The 20,422-nt window shown below is 48.2% G+C and overlaps 1 protein-coding gene across 4 annotated transcripts in view; it reads right to left on the bottom strand.

Annotated features, from left to right (window-relative positions):
- ROCK2 (Rho associated coiled-coil containing protein kinase 2) overlaps nt 1-14,498 on the bottom strand; it is a 150,826-nt gene extending 136,328 nt beyond the window's left edge. For all 4 annotated transcript variants that reach the window (XM_051827821.3, XM_051827822.3, XM_089326806.1 and 1 more), the window contains exon 1: nt 13,938-14,498. In XM_051827821.3, coding sequence (XP_051683781.3) covers nt 13,938-14,078 — 141 coding nt within the window. In that variant the 5' untranslated portion in view covers nt 14,079-14,498. The remainder of the gene's footprint in view (nt 1-13,937) is intronic.
- Nucleotides 14,499-20,422: the final 5,924 nt, after the last annotated feature.

The following is a 20,422-nucleotide window of genomic DNA, read 5'->3' as shown; positions in this document are numbered from 1 at the left end:
AATATTTAGTAATGCTGGAGCGTCTTGTACAACACTGAGATCTTATGAATTAGTGACCCCATCACCAGACCAAACTGTAAAATGTTTCTAACTGGAAAATACTTCCAATGAAAACAAGTCACATGTAATAAATTTCTAAAGGTAACTGCAGGGGCCATCACTATAGCACAGTGAGGTAAGCCACGTCGTGCAGTGCCAGCATCTAGCTTCATGTCCAATCCAGCTCCCTGCTGAGGAACCCGGGAAAGTAATGGAAAACGGCCCACGTGCTTGGCCCCCTGCACTCACGTGGGAGATCCGGAAAACGCCCCGGCTCCTAGTTTCTACCTAGCCCAGCCCAGGCCATTGTGGCCATTTGTGGAGTGAATTAGCAGATGAAGATATCTGTTTCCCCTGTCTCTCTGCCTTTCAAATAGATAAATAAAAGTTCTTGGGGCTGGCACTGTGGCACAGCAGGTTAAGCCACAGTCTGCAGTGCAGGCATCCCGTATGGGCACCAGATTGAGTCCAGCCTGCTCCACTTCAAATCCAGCTCCCTGCAAATGTGCCTGGGAAAGCAGCAGATGGCCCAAATGGAAGATCTCGGTCTCTGTCTCTCTCTGCCTCTCTCCTCTCTGCCTTTTGAATAAATGAATACATCTTAAAAAAAAAAATGAAAAAACTTAAACTGATCTGTAAGAGGTAGGAACAAACATTGGTATTCAGTTTTGAAATTTCTAGACATGTATATACTTCTTTTTTAATTCAGTAGGGAAACCTTGTTTCAATGCATTAAAGTTTCTTTAAGATTACCTCTTTGAAAGAGTACTTTTAGAAAGTTCTTCACGGAAGGTAACCAATGCAGGATGATGCCATGTATCTGAGGTTCAGAGACAGGTTCATAATCCTCTGAACATCCATTCCACTGACATTTTAAGGAACAGAATAATTTAAGACCACACAAAAATTCCATAGCTCAGTTTTAAATATTTAAAAGCATCTATAAATATTCTGTAAACTCCAAATGGGCTTTATTCTAAATTTATAAGAATTGTAGTGTAAGTACCAACATTAACTCTGTATTTTACATTATCTCTGAAACAAAATTTTGACAGTCTTTCTCTCCTGTTTACTAAGTCTATCAATGCTGATGGTATTACTTGTCAGTGGTACCACATGATATCTAGTGATTCATAATGAAAAAGTGTTTAAGTCTTGATTCTTTCAAGAAAGGTAAAGTTGTCAACCATAACACACCATTTTTAACCATTCAACTTCAACTTTGTAACACAATAAAAATATAGCCATACTTCTTTAAATGTATAAGAGCCCAAAGTACCACAGACTACATAACAAAGTTACCTCCAAAGGACAAAACAGTTCTCAAACATCACATTAGTATTTTCACATTTAATATTTTATTTTTTTTAATTTATTTTTATTTATTTGAAAGAGTTACAGAGAGAGGTAGAGACAGAGAGAGAGAGGTCTTCCATCTTATGGTTCACTCTCCAGATGGCCGCAATGGCCGGAACTGTATCGATCCGAAGTCAGGAGCCAGGAGCTTCCTCCAGGTCCCCCACACGGGTGCAGGAGCCCAAGGACTTGGGCCATCTTCCACTGCTATCCCAGGCCATAGCAGAGAGCCGGATCAGAAGTGGAACAGCCGGGACTAGAACCAGTGCCCACATGAAACACTGGCGCTTCAGGCCAAGGCTTTAACCCACTGCACCGACCTCAACACTTTAAATACTTTTGCAGGGATATAGATATATCAAACACATTTTAAAGATTTATTTTTATTATTTTACTTCAAAGAGTTATGCAGAGAGAGAGAGAGAGAGAGGGAGGGAGGGAGGGAGGGAGGGTGGTCTTCCATCCGATAGTTCACTCCCCAATTGGCCGCAATGGCCGGAACTGTGCAGATCCAAAGCCAGCAGCCAGGTCCTTCCTCCAGGTCTCAGACACGGGTGCAGGAGCCCAAGGACTTGGGCCATCTTCTGCTGCTTTCCCAGGCCATAGCAGAGAGCCGGATCAGAAGTGGAACAGCTGGGTCTCAAACCGGCGCCCATATAGGATGCCAGCACTTCAGGCCAGGGCGTTAACCTGCTGCACCACAGTGCCGGCCCCTCAAACACACATTTTTTTTTTGTTTTTAACTTTTTGACAAGCAGAGTTAGACAGTGAGAGAGACAGAGAGAAAGGTCTTCCTTCCATTGGTTCACTCCCCTAATGGCTGCTACGGCCAGCGCTGCGCTGATCGGAAGCCAGGAGCCAGGTGCTTCCTCCAGGTCTCCCATGCGAGTGCAGGGCCCAAGAACTTGGGCCATCCTCCACTGCACTCCCGGGCCACAGCAGAGAGCTGGACCGGAAGAAGAGCAACCGGGATAGAACCCAGCGCCCCAACTGGGACTAGAACCCAGGGTGCTGGCGCCACAGGTGGAGGATTAGCCAAGTGAGCCATGGCACCGGCCTCAAACACATTTTAATTAGATCTTCCAGGCTTCAAATAGCAAGACAACTATACTAATCCACTCTCCTGTGGGGAAACAATTATCCCTATCACCAAAAATGTTCTTAATCATTAATAAATGAGAGAACCATCTTAAATACTAAAAGAATTTTTAAATTTTTATATTGTTGGAAAGAAAAAAGTCTCAAATATAGTTATCTTTAAGAAAACTCAAAGTAACTATAATCATCTAAAGGGAAAACTTTTAATTTCAATAAGCATATTTTTAGTATGACTTCTAGAGGAATCTTACTTAAATACAAGGCAAAACTGTAGTCAATCCTGATACAGAATGTACAAATAAGGCAATTACTTTTATATCTGGAAAGAACACTGTATCTTGGGTAAGACCAAAAAATGTGCACACAGTATTCCACAAGTCAACATCCAATGCCATTTCTTAACACTAACAGTCAGCATCGGTATCTGGGTGCTAAGTTCAGATGGGCATTCCAATTCAAGCCAACAGCAAGGGGCAACAGTGCTTCAGCACCAACAGCTACCACCCTCCCTAGGAACATACTAAGTAAACCAAGGATTGTTTCCTATCTCTATATAGAACAGAAAAGTATAAAGTTGGGGTCAAGATAATAGAAGTTTACAAGATTACTCCTAACATGCTCAAAATAAAAGATGAAGGGCCAGCACCACGGCATAGCAGGTAAGCCGCTGACTGGGACACCAGCATCCCCTGTGGGCACCAGTTCAAGTGCCAGCTGCTCCACTTCAATCCAGTGCCCTGCTAATGGCCTGGGAAGAACAGCAGAGAAAGGCCCAAGTGTTTCAGCTACCCACGCGGGAGACCCGGATGAAGCTTGTGGTTCCTGGCTTCAGGTCGGCTCAGCCCTGGCCACTGCGGCCATCTGGGAAGTGAACTTCTCTCTCCTTCACTATCTCTCACTGTCTCCCCCCTCTCTGTTTAACTTTGACTTTCAAATACACAAATATTAAAAATAAAAATTAAAAAACAAAAGCTGAACACAGAGTTGAAAGTAAAATCAAACAAAAAAACCATGTAAAGGCTACGCTTAAGTCATGCAGCTTAGAAATAACTCAGCTAGTGGATTTCACTGCGATTTATCAGGGCCTACAAAGCCCAGCAAGACTTACGCATCACTCAGAAGAAAAAGGTACCACAACCAGGTTTTAAAATAAAAAAGTGGTAGCACCTAGGCCTTCGGGGGTATAAACACTGTCAGTGGGATAACTCCACATACAGTGGGCTCAGATCTGCATTTATTTACATTCTATTTTTAAACACTGAAATTAGCTTGTGGTCTACAAAACAAAACTCCTTCACCAACTGATTACCACCTCCTTGCACAAAAACATAAACAATTTAAATATACTGATTCCAACTAGACCATACAAGGCATATTAGTAAAAATCAAAACAACAAGCAAAACTAGCAAGCACATAAAGCATAATTTGTCATTAGCAAAATGCACTAGGCTATCATCAAAAAGCCAGGCAATACCAACTATTCTCTAAGGATGTAGAGAAACTGGACACTGCAGCTGGGGATGTAAAATGGCACAGCCTCTTTGGAAAAGTCTGGCGGTTTCTTAAAAGTTAAACATAAGCTTAACATACGACCCTGTAATCCCACTCCTTGGAACTGATACAAAAGAAACGAAAACATATGTTCTTATTTACAGTAAATTCATAAACAAAATACATCCATACAATGGAATATTATTCAGCAATAAAAAAGAACAAAATATTGATGCATGCTACAGTACAAACTTCAGAATATTGTGCCAGGTGAAGGAAGTCAGTTGCAAATGATTGCATTTTGTATGATTTCACTTATATGCAATACACAGCAAAAACAAATTATATTACAGAAAGAATCAGTGGTTGGTTGAGGTGTAATCAGGGCTGACTACAGACAGACTGAAAGGAATTTTAGGGCAGTTATGAAAATGGATTGTGGTGATGGTTAAATAAGACTATAAATTTACCAAAAGTCCATAATTTTATATTTAAAATGGGCAAAAGTTATGGTATGAAAGAAAACTCAATAAAGAAAGCTGTTGAAAATTAAAAGAACTAGCAAAGCTAGAGAACAAAGGTATCCGACTACTTTCAAATGTGCTGTCTCTCCCAACTGCTAGACTTTTTTCCAAAGCTGATTCTAAGCAAACAAGAGACTGAAACATGCCTTGTCGATTGTACTATGTCTGCAGACTGTATTTATTAATTCAACTAACAATTACAAAGGATTTAACAAGCAACAAACAAAACTGTGCACTGCTCTTCTTTGTCTGCTAACTGAACACCACCAGTAGATATGGAAGAAAAACTCTTAACCTTCAAGAACTCTTTCTATAACCATTTTAAATATCAAGGGGAACATGAAGAATGAAGTGTGTTTATCAGAAAAAGAAATCTATTACAATTAAACTGTGCTACTAATCAGAATGCTTGACATCTGAGAACTTTCCAAAATAGTCAATCATCATGACTTGTAATAACACTGGACTGCGAATCAAAATCTCTACTGCCCTCTGGGTTTTTTTAAATTTCGTTAATAAACAGAATATTACCTTGCTATTAATTACAGATAATATGCCTTCCTGAAAGCTTCCACCCCAGAACATGCCACCTGCCTGTCTCTTGTCCTTATTTAAGTCTCAGCTGGGTTCCTAACCAGGAACTAGAAGTGCGTAACTACAGGACACGTCAGGGGAGGAGGACCAGATGACACACACATGATAAAGGCTGCTGCACCCACAGGAGGTTTTTATACTTCACTTAAAATCAAATGCATTGGCTTAAATCCTTTCCAAGACAACTTGTTCCAGCACAATCCAAAAAATATCCAAATCACAATTCACTTTTCCTACATGACCTCCAACTAACTCTACTTCCCACTAAGCAGCTTCAAGAATTCTATGACACACACACTATCTCAAATTTGTTTTGAAATTTACTGAAAATGTCTATTATGAAAAAACTTTATGGATTTCAATTTTTTGTACCAAAAATAAATTTATCTTTTAATTCCAATTTTCCCCAAACTTTCTGAAGTTCCCTTGGATGGACTTAGTGACAGAAAAACTGATCTTAATATTTGGGGAATGCTTTAATAACTTCTAAGCAGAAATACCTATTTACAGGTTATCACTCCTGTTACTTTAAAAAGAATCATTGGTCAGCTCATTCAGCAAGTATTTATAGAACAGAGTAGGGGAAAAAAAAACGCATGCTGTAAAAGAGTTTGTTGTCTATGTATTAAATAAACTCAACAGCCAAGAATAGTAAGCACTCTGTAACACAATTGTCCAGGTAATTAAGGTAATACCAATCTTGTTCTGCCCTGTTTCCAACTAAATAAAGTAGCCCTGCAGAAGGCTCTGCTATTTATTTCCATGGCATTAAAAAAAAAAAAAATGTTAGAACTTAGTTCTGAGTTGATAATTTCTTGGAAAGAAAATTTTTATCGTTTGCTCTATAACTGAAGTCTGAAACTCTTGTAGAGGATAAAGGAAATTAGATGTTGAATACAATGTAATCAATCAACTATAACAAAAAAACATAAAGCATTCTAGATAGCTTTACAAACTATCCATCCATACTTTTACCAAAATGAAGCAACAAAACATAAAAACATTCTTGGACTTCAAAACATTCTCCAAAAGATTATCCCAACTGAGCCAAAACTGAAGCCATCTGTTGCTCCCACACACACTCCCACACACGGAAATGCTAACTATTACATCCACAATGCCTTCCAAAATGATACCTGAGGGTCATTTAGAACAGTCAATAGCACAGGTGAAAGACTCTAGCCAAGGTTAAAAAGAGTAGGTGCTGGGCATTCAGCTTAGCCAGCCCACATCCCACATCAGAGCCCCCGGTTCCGCTCTCCACTCTAATTTCCGGATTCACATCTTCGGGATAACAGGTGACGTCAAGGAGATGGGTCCCTGCCGTCTCTGTGGGGACCAGGACTTAGTTCTCAGCTCCTGCTTCAGCCTGGCCAGCCCTGGCTGCTTTAGGCATTTGGGGGAGTACACTAGCAGATGGGAGATCTCTGTCTATCCCCCTCTTTCTGTCCCTCAGCCTTTCAAGTAAATAAAATAAATTAAAAACAAATTGTTTAAGTCACAGGTCCTTTTTTTTAAAAAAGAACAGGCAGTGTCAGGGGCCCTCCCCAAGTTACCATGAGCTCACACCAGTTTAAATGCTAACTATTCAGAACAGCTAAGCTTGGGAACAGGTATCTGGCCTAAGGGCCAAGTCACCAGCTGGGATGCCCACAACCTCTATCAAAGTGCCTAGAGGTTCCTGTTAATGCACAGCCTGGCTGGCAGCCATGGGCTCCTTCCCACCCCCCTAGGAGATGGGGACTGCATTCCCAGCTCTGGGCCTCAGCCCTACTCTGCTGGCTGCAGGGATCTGGGGAGTGAACCAGTAGACAGGAGTTTTCTCCCTCTATCTATCTGCCTCTCAATAAATAAAAAGCTTTAAAATTTAAATAGTAAGTTTCAGACAGCTGGCCCCCCAAGTGGAAAACATTCTTTTGTGTTACTTTTAAAGCCTGCACTGAGTCATCCACATTCTTCTCTTCAGGAACCCTTATCACTATATCTATGCACAGAATAGTTTTTTCTCATTTAAGATTATTTATTTATTTATTTGAAAGGCAGAGTTACAGAGACAGAGGGAGAGACACCAAGGTCTTCCATCCGCTGGTTCACTCCTCAGATGGTTGCATCAGGATGGGCCAAGCCAAAGCCAGGAGCCAAGAGCTTCTTCCAAGTCTCCCAGCAAGGATACGTAATGTGTACAACTCAATAATAACCCAATTTTATGAAAGGGGCAAAAAATTTGAATAGATGCTTTAAGAACAAAAACTCCTTTTCATACAGTGTATAAAACATCATTAGACATTAGGAATGCATAACTTAACATCACAATGAGATATCTCTACCTACCCACAGCGCGGCTAAAATGTAAAAGGCTGAGTGTGAACTCACATGCACTCTGGTGGGAGTGTAAAATGATACAAACATTTTGGGAAAAGACCTTGAAGTTTCTTTAAAAATAAACACCAAATGCCCTATTACATATACCTATTCTAAGTCACAGTTCTTATCCAAGAGAAATGATTTGTCATCACCAAGATTTAATACAGACTATTCACAGCAGGATTATTAAGAATCAAAGTGGATCGTATATTCTGAAAACAAAACCTAAAACAACCCAGTGGTTCATCAACAGGAGACTGGCAAACTATCATTTAAACATATAACGGGGCAGTGCTGTGGCACAGCAGGTTAATCTTCCACTTGCAGTGCCAGTTTCCCATGTGGGCACCGGATTCAGTCCCAGCTGCTCCTCTTAAGATCAGGCTCTCTGCTATGGCCTGGGAAATCAGCGGAGGACGGCCCAAGTCCTTGGGCCCCTGCACCCATGTGGGAAGCCCAGAAGAAGATCCTGGCTCCTGGCTTCAGATGAACTGAGCTCCGGCCATTGCAGCCATTTGGGGAGTGAACCAGTGGATGGAAGACCCCTCTGTCTCTGCCTCTGTCTCTGTAACTCTGCCTTTCAAATAAATAAATCTTTAAAAAAGAAAAAAGAAAAGAAAAGAAATACAGCTCAGCAATGAAAAATGTACCGTGCATCTGATACACACAATGACACGGGTAAATTTCACAAACTATGCTCAGCTAAAGAAGCCAGAAACAAAAGACATACCACATGATCCCATTTCCATGAACTTCTAGAAGAGACAAAAGTTTAAAAAAGGAAAAAAAAGGAGTAATGACCTCTAAGAGAATGCAGTGTGGAATCAGCGGAAGAGGCCTAACAGGAGAATTTCCAGGTCAGTGATGACTCACATTTTTACAAAAATTTATACAGCACAGTTAGGAAAAAAATCATCAATGGTATATTTAAGATTTGTGTATTTCATGCAAATGTAACCTTAAAACCCAAACAGGGGCCAGCACTGTGGTGCGGCGAGTAAAAATACTGCCTGCAGTGCCAGCATCCCATATGGGTACTGGTTTGAGTCCTGGCTGCTCCACTTCCTATTCAGCTCTCTGCGACGGCCTGAGAAAGCAGTAGACGACTGCCCCGCCTTTGGGTCCTTCCCTGCGCCTGCGTGGGAGACCCGGGAAAAGCTCTAGGCTCCTGGTTTCAGATTGGAGCAGCTCTGACCGTTGTGACCATTTGAGGAGTGAACTAACAGATGGAAGACCTCTCTCTCTCTCTCTCTCTCTCTCTCTCCTTCTACCTCTACCTCTACCTCTCCTTCTCTCTCTGTAACTCTTTCAACTAAATAAATAAATCTTTAAAAAAAATACTGAACTATACTAGTTAAATGATAAATCTTGGGCTGGCACTGTGGCATGGTGGGCTAAGCCTCAACTTACAGCGCCAGCACCCAATATGGGCGCCAGTTCTGGTCCTGGCTCCTCCTCTTCCGATCCAGCTCCCTGCTTATGGCCTGGGAAAGCAGCAGCAGATGGCCCAAGTGCTTGGGCCCATGCACCCTATTGGGAGACGAGGAAAAAGCTCCTGGTTCCTGGCTTCAGATCGGCCCAGCTCCAGCCATTGCAGCCATTTAGGGAGTGAACCAGCGGATGGAAGATCTTTCTTTTTGTCTCTCCTTCTCTCTGTCTGTAACTCTACCTCTCAAATAAATTAAAAAAAAAAAAAAAAAGAAATGCATAAATTTTTAAAAGTGAAGTATACTAATATCTCTAATTTACTTTAAACAAATCAAAGCAAAAGATACATTGAGACTGCCTGTGACACCAGCTTCCCATATGGGTGCCAGTTCGAGTCCCAGCTGCTCCATTTTTTATCCAGCTCCCTGCTGATGTGCCTGGGAAAGCAGCAGAGGATGGCCCAAGTGTGAGACCTGGAGGAAGCTCTTGGTTCCTGGCTTCAGCCTGGCCCAGCCTTGGCCATTGCAGCCATCTGGGGAGGAATGGACCAGCAGATGGAAGATCAAGCAATCTCTCTCTCTCTCTAATTCTGAATTTCAAATAAATAAATAAAAGATGCATTGATAGAGTGTTACAGGAATGGACAGATGTGATAAAGAAAATATTAAAGGGTGAGATTATGGATATTCATTGTCAACACTTTAAGATTTTCCATAATAAAATGTTGGGGGAAGATTTAAACTCTTTCCATTACATTAAGTTGAACATAATGTATCTTAAAATCCAGCAATTCCATTCTAGACACATACGCTAGTCTTCAGAAACTCTTCACATGGGCTCCAGGAATGCTCCCAGCAACACATTCCATAATAGCCAAAAAAATGAAAAGTATCTATCTATCAAGCAGATTGGAGCTACACTGTGATTTATGGTGGTGTAAAAATGCAAAAAACACAATATGGATGAACCTTAGAAGCACAATTTTTAGTGAAACAAAGCAAGTCACAAAGGAATATATACAAATGTTAACATTATAAAGTTTAGGAAAAGGCACAGAGGTAGTAATCTAAAGAAAGATACAACAAACCTCAAGGCTGCAGATAGGAGTGGACAGGGGAACAGTGAACCAAGTTCAGGAGCCCACAGGCAGCTTCCAGGGCTGGGGGCTCACTTTTTAACCTGCACAGTAATTTCAGGAATGCTTCTTACTATTCAAAACTTACATTTGCATGCAAATTCTTCCAATGTTTAAAATATCTGATCAAGATTCTAGGAATAAACAAAAGACAGAAAACAAAAACAAAGAAACCCTTAGCCTTCAAGATAACTATCCACTATTTCTTTACAACTACTCGGGAAATTAAGTATTCACTTCCCTACTTTGTCAATAATGGCCTTACCTGGGGCCAAAATGTTTCAGAATGCAGAACTTATTGTATTTCCAAATAATAATAGAGTATCAATACTATGCTCCCCTAAAGCCCTCTTGGAAACCTGAGGCAGCATCCTAAAATCAAACATACTAATCCTTCTTCGGGAAAGCCACTACCAAGGGAGATGAGCAAACCACAAACATTCCAGCATTAGAGGAACCCAGATGCTACCATCAAGTAAGTTTTACCAAACACTTGGTTTTCGGAGCTCTTCACAGATCTCGATTGTGGGTAGGGGACTGTGGATCTGTGCTTGCAAAAAAGGTTCAAACTTCACTCTATTGAGTGAAGCTATTGAGTAAGCTCCATACATCCCCTTCTTCAAACCTCCTTAGCTAACTTACTTTCTTTATAAAGACTTTCTGACTACCAAAAATCCAGGTTTTAACATAAACTAAGACCCTATGCTATAAATGTCCAATCCTTATTTCACAAAAGAAAAGCATGTATAGAACAACTTTTTCAACTTTATTCCATTTCATTTTTATTATATCTTCATAATATTCTCAGTATATAGTGGGGAAAAATACACAATTTTTTTAATTAGGCAAATAAACAAAAGCTGAAGAAATCTAAGCAGTGTGATAAGAAATATTTTCAGTTTACTGGCAGAACAAAACCAACCAAATTTCGCCACAGAAAATTGTAAAGTTTTAATCACCTCGGCCCATCTTCAGTAACGGTTCATTCAAACCTGAGTCCAACACGTTATTATGATTGTTCACTCTTTGAAAGAGTAAAATATATCAAAGACTGAAAGCACAGGCCTTGAAAACGACAACTTTCCAACATAAGACTACAACAATGTGTTTTACCATAATAGGCAAACAGTATGAGAAGCGGAGTCTTCACAACAAAATGCAGGTATTTATGCAAACATTTCAAACACTGCAAAAGCCCATTACTGAAGAAGCTCCCCCAGAAACACACCTCTCCCCCAAACTATTTTTAAATAATACCAATCACATTCTGTAACCTCAAAAGAAACACATTCTCTTCAGATTAATTTACAGACCTACATAAAGCAACTAGCCTGCACAGAGAAACAAAATTACTTACATCTCTACAGGAATCCAATCTTGGAATCCAGCTCTAAGCCTGAGGGTTGCTAGCATTTTTAAGATGGCAAATTCAAATGATACTGACACTCGCTCAAAATTATGCAACAAGAAATAGTTACAAACATAACCATTTTCTTTTTCAAAGGAAATTTAAAGCGAATGAAAAATGCTAAATGCACACAGAGGCGATCCAGGTAATGCGCACCGCTCTGCCCCAAGCAGCACCTTCAGTTCCCTCCCGTGACTTCCAGGCCTGCTCCCTCTCCTCCTGTTCCCACCTTGGGCGGTGCTGCCGCCTTCAGAGGCACTGCCCGAACTCCTGAACTAAGTTTCATGGCTATGCTTCTCTTAAACTATACTGCTTTTCTCTCATAAATAAAAAAATATTTTCTGTGGCAAAACCTAGAGAAACGCCATGTGCAGTCTAACAATGACCGATTGTGGAATCCAGCCTAAATGGATGGCAAGGCTTCACATCCCTGAAGTGACACCAGCCACTGCTTCAGGAAATGCATGTCAGTCATTGCAACACTGCTTTCTGAAGATGAATGCGCAGGGTTTCAGTTTGGGAAGATGGAAAGGTGTGCTGGTGCGCCACAGCGGGGGTGCACTGGGACACGGTCACGACGGAGCAGCCGCCCACCGCAGGCCAGGGCAGACCCACTCGCGGCCACTGCGCCTCCTGCCACCCCACCACAGGCCTGCACTGATTTCCCAGCCCCAGCCACTGCCCACCTCTCTCTCTTCCTCTCTAATAAGTAAGGGGCTAAAAAAAAAAAAGTCTAAGCAGTAATTTTAGGACTCTGCCACCACAATTAAAAAATCAATCTATTCTCATCTTCCAAATGATGAAATACACGTAACTTAACTTACTACAACTGTGTAAGCTTCGCTTTGTCCATCTGCAACAGAGCCACGAGGAACCTTGCCCAAAGGAGTAAAGGACACTTCTGACTGCTGAGACTTGCTGGACTCGTGAGTATGCGTGTCCAGAGCAGACAACTCACAGGCAAGAACAGCACCTGACCTCACCTCCAGCAGAAGTGCGGCTCGTCTCTGGAGACCACTCAATCAATGCACTAAACCGTTGACCTAAAACGTGCCGGTTCGAAGTCCTCCTCTTGCTAATTAAAAGTTGAGTGAATGACAAACAGCTTCGTTCCAAACTCAGAGCAACCTGAGTAATTATGATCAGTATCATCAACAACCCAAAAAATTGGAAGTGGAGTGTAAACAATTTCTCTCGGATGGAGCCAGACAGAACCTGAGGAACACTTGCGATCTGCAGACACTATTTTTAACTGAACTTTCTGGCCCCGGGTCCAAGCTTTGTTAGCAAAATACCAAAGTGAAAATGCCGGAGCGAAGCCTAGGAAAAGCCTGGGCCTCCATGCAGCCACTCTGCTTCCCACTGAGAGACGTCCACGGCCGGCCAGGGTGCCATGCTCCCCGGGAACACTGTCCAGACAATCAGAAGAAAATGCTAGCCGAGTGTGAGCCCTACAGCACCACAGCACTGGGCAGGATACACACCCTCCGGTCGGCTCCAAACAGCACTGAGTCACTCTGCCAACGATTCCAGAAACCTCAAAGGATCCAGCGGCCTCGGAGGACAGCCAGTCGGCGGCTGGAGGGGAGGAGGCCGCCTTCCTCGTGCTGTGGTCACCAGGCTCGCCCAGCACGGACAGCCCGCGTTCTGGCCCAGGCTGGAGGGATCTCCCAGCCCCACTCCAGCCCTCCGGAGCGAACAGCCAGAGTATCTTTCTCCACTTTTTTCTCCCCCGGGGAACGGTCCGCACCGTCTCTTCCCATAAATGCATCTCGGTGGCACTCTAATTAAATCGCCTGCAAAACACAGGCGTCCACCCTGACGAAAGGAAGACACGAGCCAGCAATCGATGGCGCGTTTCTAATTCGCAGACCACGTTCTCTGCCGAGTCAAAAGTCCCCCAGCAGCCTTGACGTGGCTTCACAGCCCCTCTTAGGGACGAGGCACAGTGAAGAGGTTCACTACCGTACAAGTCAAGACTGCGGGGGGGGGGGGGGGGGGCTAGCGCTATTATCTCGAGAAATTAAATATACAGAAACGAAATGCCAACCGCGCGATGTCCAAAGACAACTTGGGACGCACAACTTGGGCGCTGCGTTCCAGGGTCGCAGCCTACAGGGAGCGGGCTCTTTATCAGGAACCCCAGGTGGGCACTCCCCACACGGCCAGCATCGGGCGTCCAGCTCCCCCGCGGGCACCCGCGTCCCCCCACGCAGCCTGACACTCCCCCAGCCCCGCACCAAGCCTGGCCGAGCCGCGCCCCGACCTCCCCAAGCCCCGTGGGTGGGCAGGGCTGCTTCCTCCCGCGGCTCCGGCAGAGGGGAAGCCGGGGTGACACCGGGAGCACCCGAAGGTGGGCGTCTCCTCGGGCCCCCCCTCCCCGCTGCCGGGAGCCGGGCGGGGGCGGCGAGACCTCCCCCTCCCCACGGACGGGCGGGCACAGAGGGGGCTCCGAGGCCAGACCGCGCGCGGCAGGGCTCGCAGGCCCCGGCCACCTACCAGCAGGCTCTCCACGTTGATGGGGGAGCGGGGATCCCGGATCAGCGCCTCCAGCTTCCTCTGGCGGCCCGCGCCGGCCCCGTCCCCCGGCGCGGCCTCGGGGGCGCCGGGCATTTTCCCCGTCGGCGGGGGCCGGCTCATGCCGCCAGCGCCAGGCCCGCACTCCGGCTCCCCGCGCTCAGCTCCGGCCGCCGCGGGGCCTAGCGCCGGCTCCGGGCGGAGCTCCACGCCGCTGCGGGGCCCGCGGCTGCCTTCGCGGGGCCCGCCCGGCCCGGCCCGGCCCGGCCCGGCCGGGAGCGGCGAGGCGCAGATGGCGTCCCCGCCCCTCAGTCCGATTCGCGCCGCCCGGTGCGCGGCGAGCTCCCGCAGGACTCGGCGGGCGGGAGCGGGGAAGCGGCCGGGCCGCCCCGCCCTCCGGCTCCCGGGAGGCTGAAGCGCAGCTCGGGGCAGCTACGGCCGCCGCCCGCCCGCCCCCATGGTCGCCGCGGCCGCCTCGCAGTCCCACCAGCCCGCTCCGCTCACGCCCGGCGGCGCCGCGTCCCGGCCCCGGCGCGCGCCGCCGCTACCCACAAGCCCCTCGGCCGCGGCCGCCGGCGCGCGCCCGCGCCCGCGCGCGCCCCGCCCCGCCCGCCCGCCCGCCGGCCCCCGCTCGCCGCGCCGCCTTCCTCCGCTCCTCTTCCTCCCTGTCTCTGCCTCCGAGCCGCCCGCTCGGCGCCCCGTGCGCCCCCGCCGGGAGTCCTGGGGGGGCGCGGGCGCGCGCGGGGGAGGGGCGGGGGCGCCCGGGTCCCCGCCCGCCCGCCCGCCGGCCCCCGCTCGCCGCGCCGCCTTCCTCCGCTCCTCTTCCTCCCTGTCTCTGCCTCCGAGCCGCCCGCTCGGCGCCCCGTGCGCCCCCGCCGGGAGTCCTGGGGGGGCGCGGGCGCGCGCGGGGGAGGGGCGGGGGCGCCCGGGTCCCCGCCCGCCTGACCCCGGCCCGGCCGGCGACCCCGCGGCCCCCGCTGACTCAGCGCGCAGCTATGCGGGCCTTGCAGCGCCCGCGCCCGAAGAATAGCGACCGCGGCGGCCGGCGGGGCCTGCGCGGGCCGCGGGGCCTGCAGCCGGCGCTTCCGCCCCCGAGGCGGAGGCCTCGCAGCCTGGCCCTGGCCTCTGACGGGAAAGCCGTGGGGAGACGCCGGGCGCCCACGGGCCTTTCGGGGGGCGACTCCGGGGGCCGCCCCGGGGTCACACGCGCCCCGGGGGCAACCCGGAGCGTGCGAGGCAGGGGTTAGGAAGCGGTTCCCGGGGCCCCTGTGACCCGGCCGCCCAGAGGAAGTGACCCGCAGGGGCAGGGGCCCTGCACCGAGACGTCCACGGCTCGGCTGTCGATGCCCCCGGTGGCCGCGCCCGGGGCAGGCGCCCGGGGTCCCGCGGGCCGGTCAGCCGGGCGCACTCCCGGGAGGAGCCCTGGCAGGTGTGCGGACGGCGGAGCACGTGGAACTTGAATAAAGTTAAATAAAGCCGAAGGCACGAAGTAGCGGGCGCGCACTGTGTAGCTGTGTCCCCTGAGCGGCTCCAAGACCGGCCGAGAAGTCGGCTCGCGGGTGAATGGGATCCTCTTTCCCGGGAAGATGCTTCAAAGCGCACTGAAGTTTGCAAAATGCCCTAAAACGCACGAGCCACTCCAAAACAGCTACAATCTGATACCATTAAGCAGGAAGAATCTCAAGCTGCTCTTCGCGGCCGGTCAGAGATAAGCCCGCAGATATGGTCTAAAAGTAGCATTTTTATCAGTAAGTGTTCCAGGAGCCTGCTCTTCGCTTTTGGGCGGAAGCCACCCTTTCTTGGACTTGGGCGGCGAGAGGCCCTGGACGAATTCCGTCTCAGAGACTAACCCTCGCTTCTGGTCCGAAGGAGGGTTAGTGTTGGCTTACCTGCGCGGACCCCACCACGGGGGCACTCCTCCTTAGCCTGGACACACCATGAGGGCGCCACCGCTGGTTCTGCCTGCTTTGCCCTGAGGACAGCTTATGCAAGACAGTAGGAAGACTGTAGGCCCCCCGTTCCCAGTTAACTGGGCAAGCACCACCTGGGTGTTTTTATGGGGCTTGGTGGAATAACAGAAAGCTGTGGTCCCAAGTACTGGACATGGGAACCTCATTTGGAAAGAAAAGGGCAGTGATCAACAGGATACATAATACTCGGTATCTTCTCCATCTGCTCATTTTCACGGACGAGAAAAGCCCTAGTCAGTTTGTTTTGTTTTTGTTTTTTACAGGCAGAGTGGACAGAGAGAGAGAGACAGAAAGGTCTTCCTTTTGCCGTTGGTTCACCCTCCAGTGGCCACCGCGCTGATCCGATGGCAGGAGCCAGGTGCTTCTCCTGGTCTCCTATGGGGTGCAGGGCCCAAGCACTTGGGCCATCCTCCACTGCATTCCCTGGCCACAGCAGAGAGCTGGCCTGGAAGAGGGGCACCCCGACCGGGACTAGAACCCGGTGAGCTAGTCCCGGTGTGCCGGCGCCACAAGGCGGAGGATTAGCCTAGTGAGCCGCGGCGTAGGCCTCCTAGTCAGTTTTGACCCTAGAAGAGAGACTCATCTGTTGGTGTAGTTAAACCTTATATATTTCTTATTTTTGTCAGTATAATTCTTGGTTTTTTTTAAAGATTTATTTATTTATTGAAAGGCAGATCTACAGAGAGAGAGAGAGAGAGGTCTTCCATCTGCTGGTTCACTCCCCGATTATCCACAGTGGCTGGAGCCAATCACAAGCCAGGAGCCAGGAGCTTCTTCCAGATCTCCCACACGGGTGCAGGGGCCCAAGGACTTGGGCCATCTTGGGCTGATTTTCCGGTGCATTAGCAGGGAGCTGGATCGGAAGAGGAGCCGCTGGGATTCGGACTAGGCTCGGGGCGCTGGCTCCATGACACCGCCCTGCCCGTGTTCTTGTGAACTGCGGGGTGCTACTCCCTGGAGAGGTGTCCCGTCTGTAATCAATTCCTATTGGGTAGAGAACACAGTGGTTTGAAATCAAACTCTGAAGACAGCTGCCTGGGCCACTACCACACCCTGGCTGGGGCACTCTCAGCCAGGAAAGTAACGTCTCTGTTCCAAGTGGCCCACAACGGTTGTTGTAAAGTGCTCTGGAGAGGGCTGGCCCTCCACGCCAACACAATGTGGCCCTTGACATCCTTGTGTGTTTCCTCCATGTGGAGACACTTAGTATGGTGGAGATGTTGTAACAAAGAGGGCAGGCCTAATTTGCATAAGTACAGGTACTGCAGAACTGTCCTTTTAAAAGGCTCCTTGGTTGACATTCTCACCGTCAATGCAAGAAACTGCCCATTTTCTTCACCTGTGGCGACATTCAATATTATCAAACTTTTTTAAATTTTTGCCCATCTAGTGGGTAAGCAAAATGACACCGTTTTGTCACTTCAGTTCCCTTAATTACTGCTGAAGTGCCTATTTTCTGTATCTTTCTTCTAAAATTGCTTGCTTGTATTTTTTGTTCATTGATTTTGCCTCTTTCCTGTTGATTGATGGGAGCTCTGTATGCACTGTGTTGTTCCTCCCTGTATCAGTACCGTGTTGAAATGTGTTCTGGGGGGCCCGACCCTGTTTCAGAGAGTTAAGCCACCACCTGCAATGCTGGCATCCTTTAGGAGTGCCAGTTACAGTCCCAGCCGCTTGGCTTCCAATCCAGCTCCCTGCTAATATGCCTGGGAAAGCAGACAAAGATGGCCCAAGTCCTTGTGCCCCTGCACCCACGTGGGACATATGGATGGAGTTCTAGGCTCCTGGCTTCAGTCTGGCCCAGCCCTGGCCATTGCAGCCATCTGAGGACTGAACCAAAAAATGGACCATTTCTCTCTCTCTCTCTCTCTCTCTCTCTCTCTCTCCTCCACTGTTTGTAACTCTGCCTTTCAAATAAATAAGTAAATATTTTTTTAAAAAATTAGTAAATATTTTCTTCTAGTTTGTTGCTTGTCAGTCTGTTTTGATTCATTGGTAACTTTTGTCCCATAAAATTGTTTTCATTTTATTATTGTTGTTGTTGCTATTATTATTTTAAAGGCAGAGAGGGGGAAAGAGAGGGAGAGGGGTAGAGAGAGAAGGATCTTCCATCCACTGGCTCGAATGCCTGCAACAGCCAGGGGCTGGGCTAGGATCGAAGTCAGGAGGTGGTAGGGACACAAGCACCTGAGCTTGTTGTCTCCCAGGGTGTGTGTTAGCAGGAAGCCAGATGGGAAGCAGAGCTGAGATTTGAACCCAGAGACTCTGATATGGTAGGCAGGTGTTCCAAGCGGGACTTAACCGTTGCACCAATGACTGTCCAGCTCTTTACCTTGCATGCAGTCAAGTCTGCCATAGTTTCCTTTATGGCTTCTCTATTTTGTGTCTGGGCAGAAAGATTCCAGGCCCAGTTTTTAGGTCACACAGAAGACTGGAATTGCAACAGGTTAAAAGGAAATGCAATTTCCTGGCAGCGTCAGCTCAGCCCGTCCCAAATTAACCGGAGCGGGGCCTCCCTCGGTCTGCCCAAGGCCTGCCCGACTCCCAGGTTGGCTGCTGCTTTTACCACTGCTCCGTGTGTGTCCCGAGCACAGGCGGGTCAGGCAGGAACTTGGACAAACGCTTTTGCTCCATTCTCAGGACATTGAAACAGGCCTGAGAAGGATGCAGGGGACCGCGACGAGCCGGCTCTGGGGCCTTAAAAGCTCCACCCATTTCTCAGGAAGCTTGTCTGCTCCTCTCTGAGCCTCTAGGCTCCCAGAAGGAATGTCTCCTCGGTTATAAGTGGTGGAAGTCAGTTTAGCATCTGTGCCCCAGCCCTGCCTTCCTCACCCCTTCCCCCAGATGCCACGCTATCCCCCGCATAGGGCTGTACAGGGACCATTATGTGGTCTCTCAGTGTGACTCCTGGTCATTTCTTTTTTGACCATGACAATTGTTATTTTGCGTTCTTACTGTGCACTAGACAGTGAGCTTTATAGAAATTATCTTAACTCTCAGAACACCCTTTGGCTAATGGTAATACAACTGCGATCATTTTACAGATGATGTACAAGGCACTCGGCGTGTGTGGATGGAAGCAGTGAGCTGTGAATTCTCCGGGTATCACCAATAAGACACAGCCGGGCTCTTTCCAGCCTGTTCACACAGCAGAGAGCTGAAGCTGGCGCCGTGCACTGAGATGCCCGTGCCCTACATAAGGTAGGTTTTAATAACAGAATAAAGGAAGGCGCTCGCCACACAAAGGGGTCATTCTTTGTTGTAAACTCCACGACTATAAAGAGTACAGGGTTTAATGGCTCATGAAGTAGAGTTTCGCCCTCAGTTTCATTCATGGTTCTGGTAATAACTCCGGAGGTGAATGAGAACATCGCCAGACCCCTCTGTGAGTCACTTTTCTCGCACACCAAACAGAAATAATGAAGCGTGTTGGTTGTCATTAGGGCTTCTAAGATCTCCAGATGAAAGCCACGGTATTCATCCTGAGGGAGCTCCCGAGACAGCCGGCCGCTGCCCGCAAGTGTACAGGGAAGGAAGTGGCAAGCCAGTGACTCCAAAAAACCACGCACACGCGTGTCCAAGGCGTGGGGTCCCCAGCAACGTGTGGCAGCCCGGCAGGCCGCCGTCGGTTCTGGTTCTGCAGTTTGGGAGGAGATTTGATGTCGTGCCTGGCAACCTCATCCTCTCATTAGTGAGACAGCAATGGCTCGGGACGCTTTGTGTGGCGGCCCCGCTGGAGAGCCTTCCTGGGTTTTCTGTGGCTGTGGATGAAGTCCCCTGCCTGGAACCTGGGGCTCCCCGCAAGGCGTCGGCTTCCTAGCATTCCCTTCAACTTCTCAAGAAGGAGTCCTTGTGGCTCTTCCCTCTGCGGCCAAGCCAGCTCCCACCATGGGGGGCACAATCTTTCCTTCCCCCCACCCACCGAGGTCCTACCTGCCCTGCACTCAGCCCTCCTGGCCCTGAGCCAAGACTGGACTCTCACTGGGTCCTGGATCCCCTTTAGCTTTTAGCAAAGCGTTAACATAGATGCTTACCTCACGCATGCGAGAACAGTGTTTGTACTTTTCTTTCAGGATTTTTGATATCCAAAATGTTGAGTCTGTTATGTGTTCAAAGCAAATTGGCGACTTCCCGTATTTATCACCTGCCGTATGGCAATTCCATTGCCAGTATTCCACTCTCCAAACACTGTCCAGCACAGCTCTCAACCGCGTGGGGTGCGTGGTCCGCGGAGAACACCATGCCGTTCCCATTCCTGTGCCTTTGGGGATGCTATTCCACATCCCCCTCCCCTCGGTGCCTCCCTCAACCCCCCGGGGAGGCCCCCTCCCAGGAGGTTTCCTGCACCCTGCTTTCCTTCTACATTCAGCCGTGCACTTTGCTAGTTCTTTGCTGGAAACAAAAAGGAACCAAGGGGTGAGCTTTTGGCCTGTTTAAGATGTCCACTGGCCAGCGCTGCGGCTCAATAGTCTAATCCTCCGCCTAGCGGCACCGGCA

This window comes from Oryctolagus cuniculus, chromosome 2, assembly GCF_051225735.1.
Source record: "Oryctolagus cuniculus isolate XC-2025 breed Fujian yellow rabbit chromosome 2, ASM5122573v1, whole genome shotgun sequence".
Classification (NCBI taxonomy): domain Eukaryota; kingdom Metazoa; phylum Chordata; class Mammalia; order Lagomorpha; family Leporidae; genus Oryctolagus; species Oryctolagus cuniculus.
Note: the sequence above shows the minus strand (reverse complement) of the source record. Positions and strands in the feature narration are given on the sequence as shown.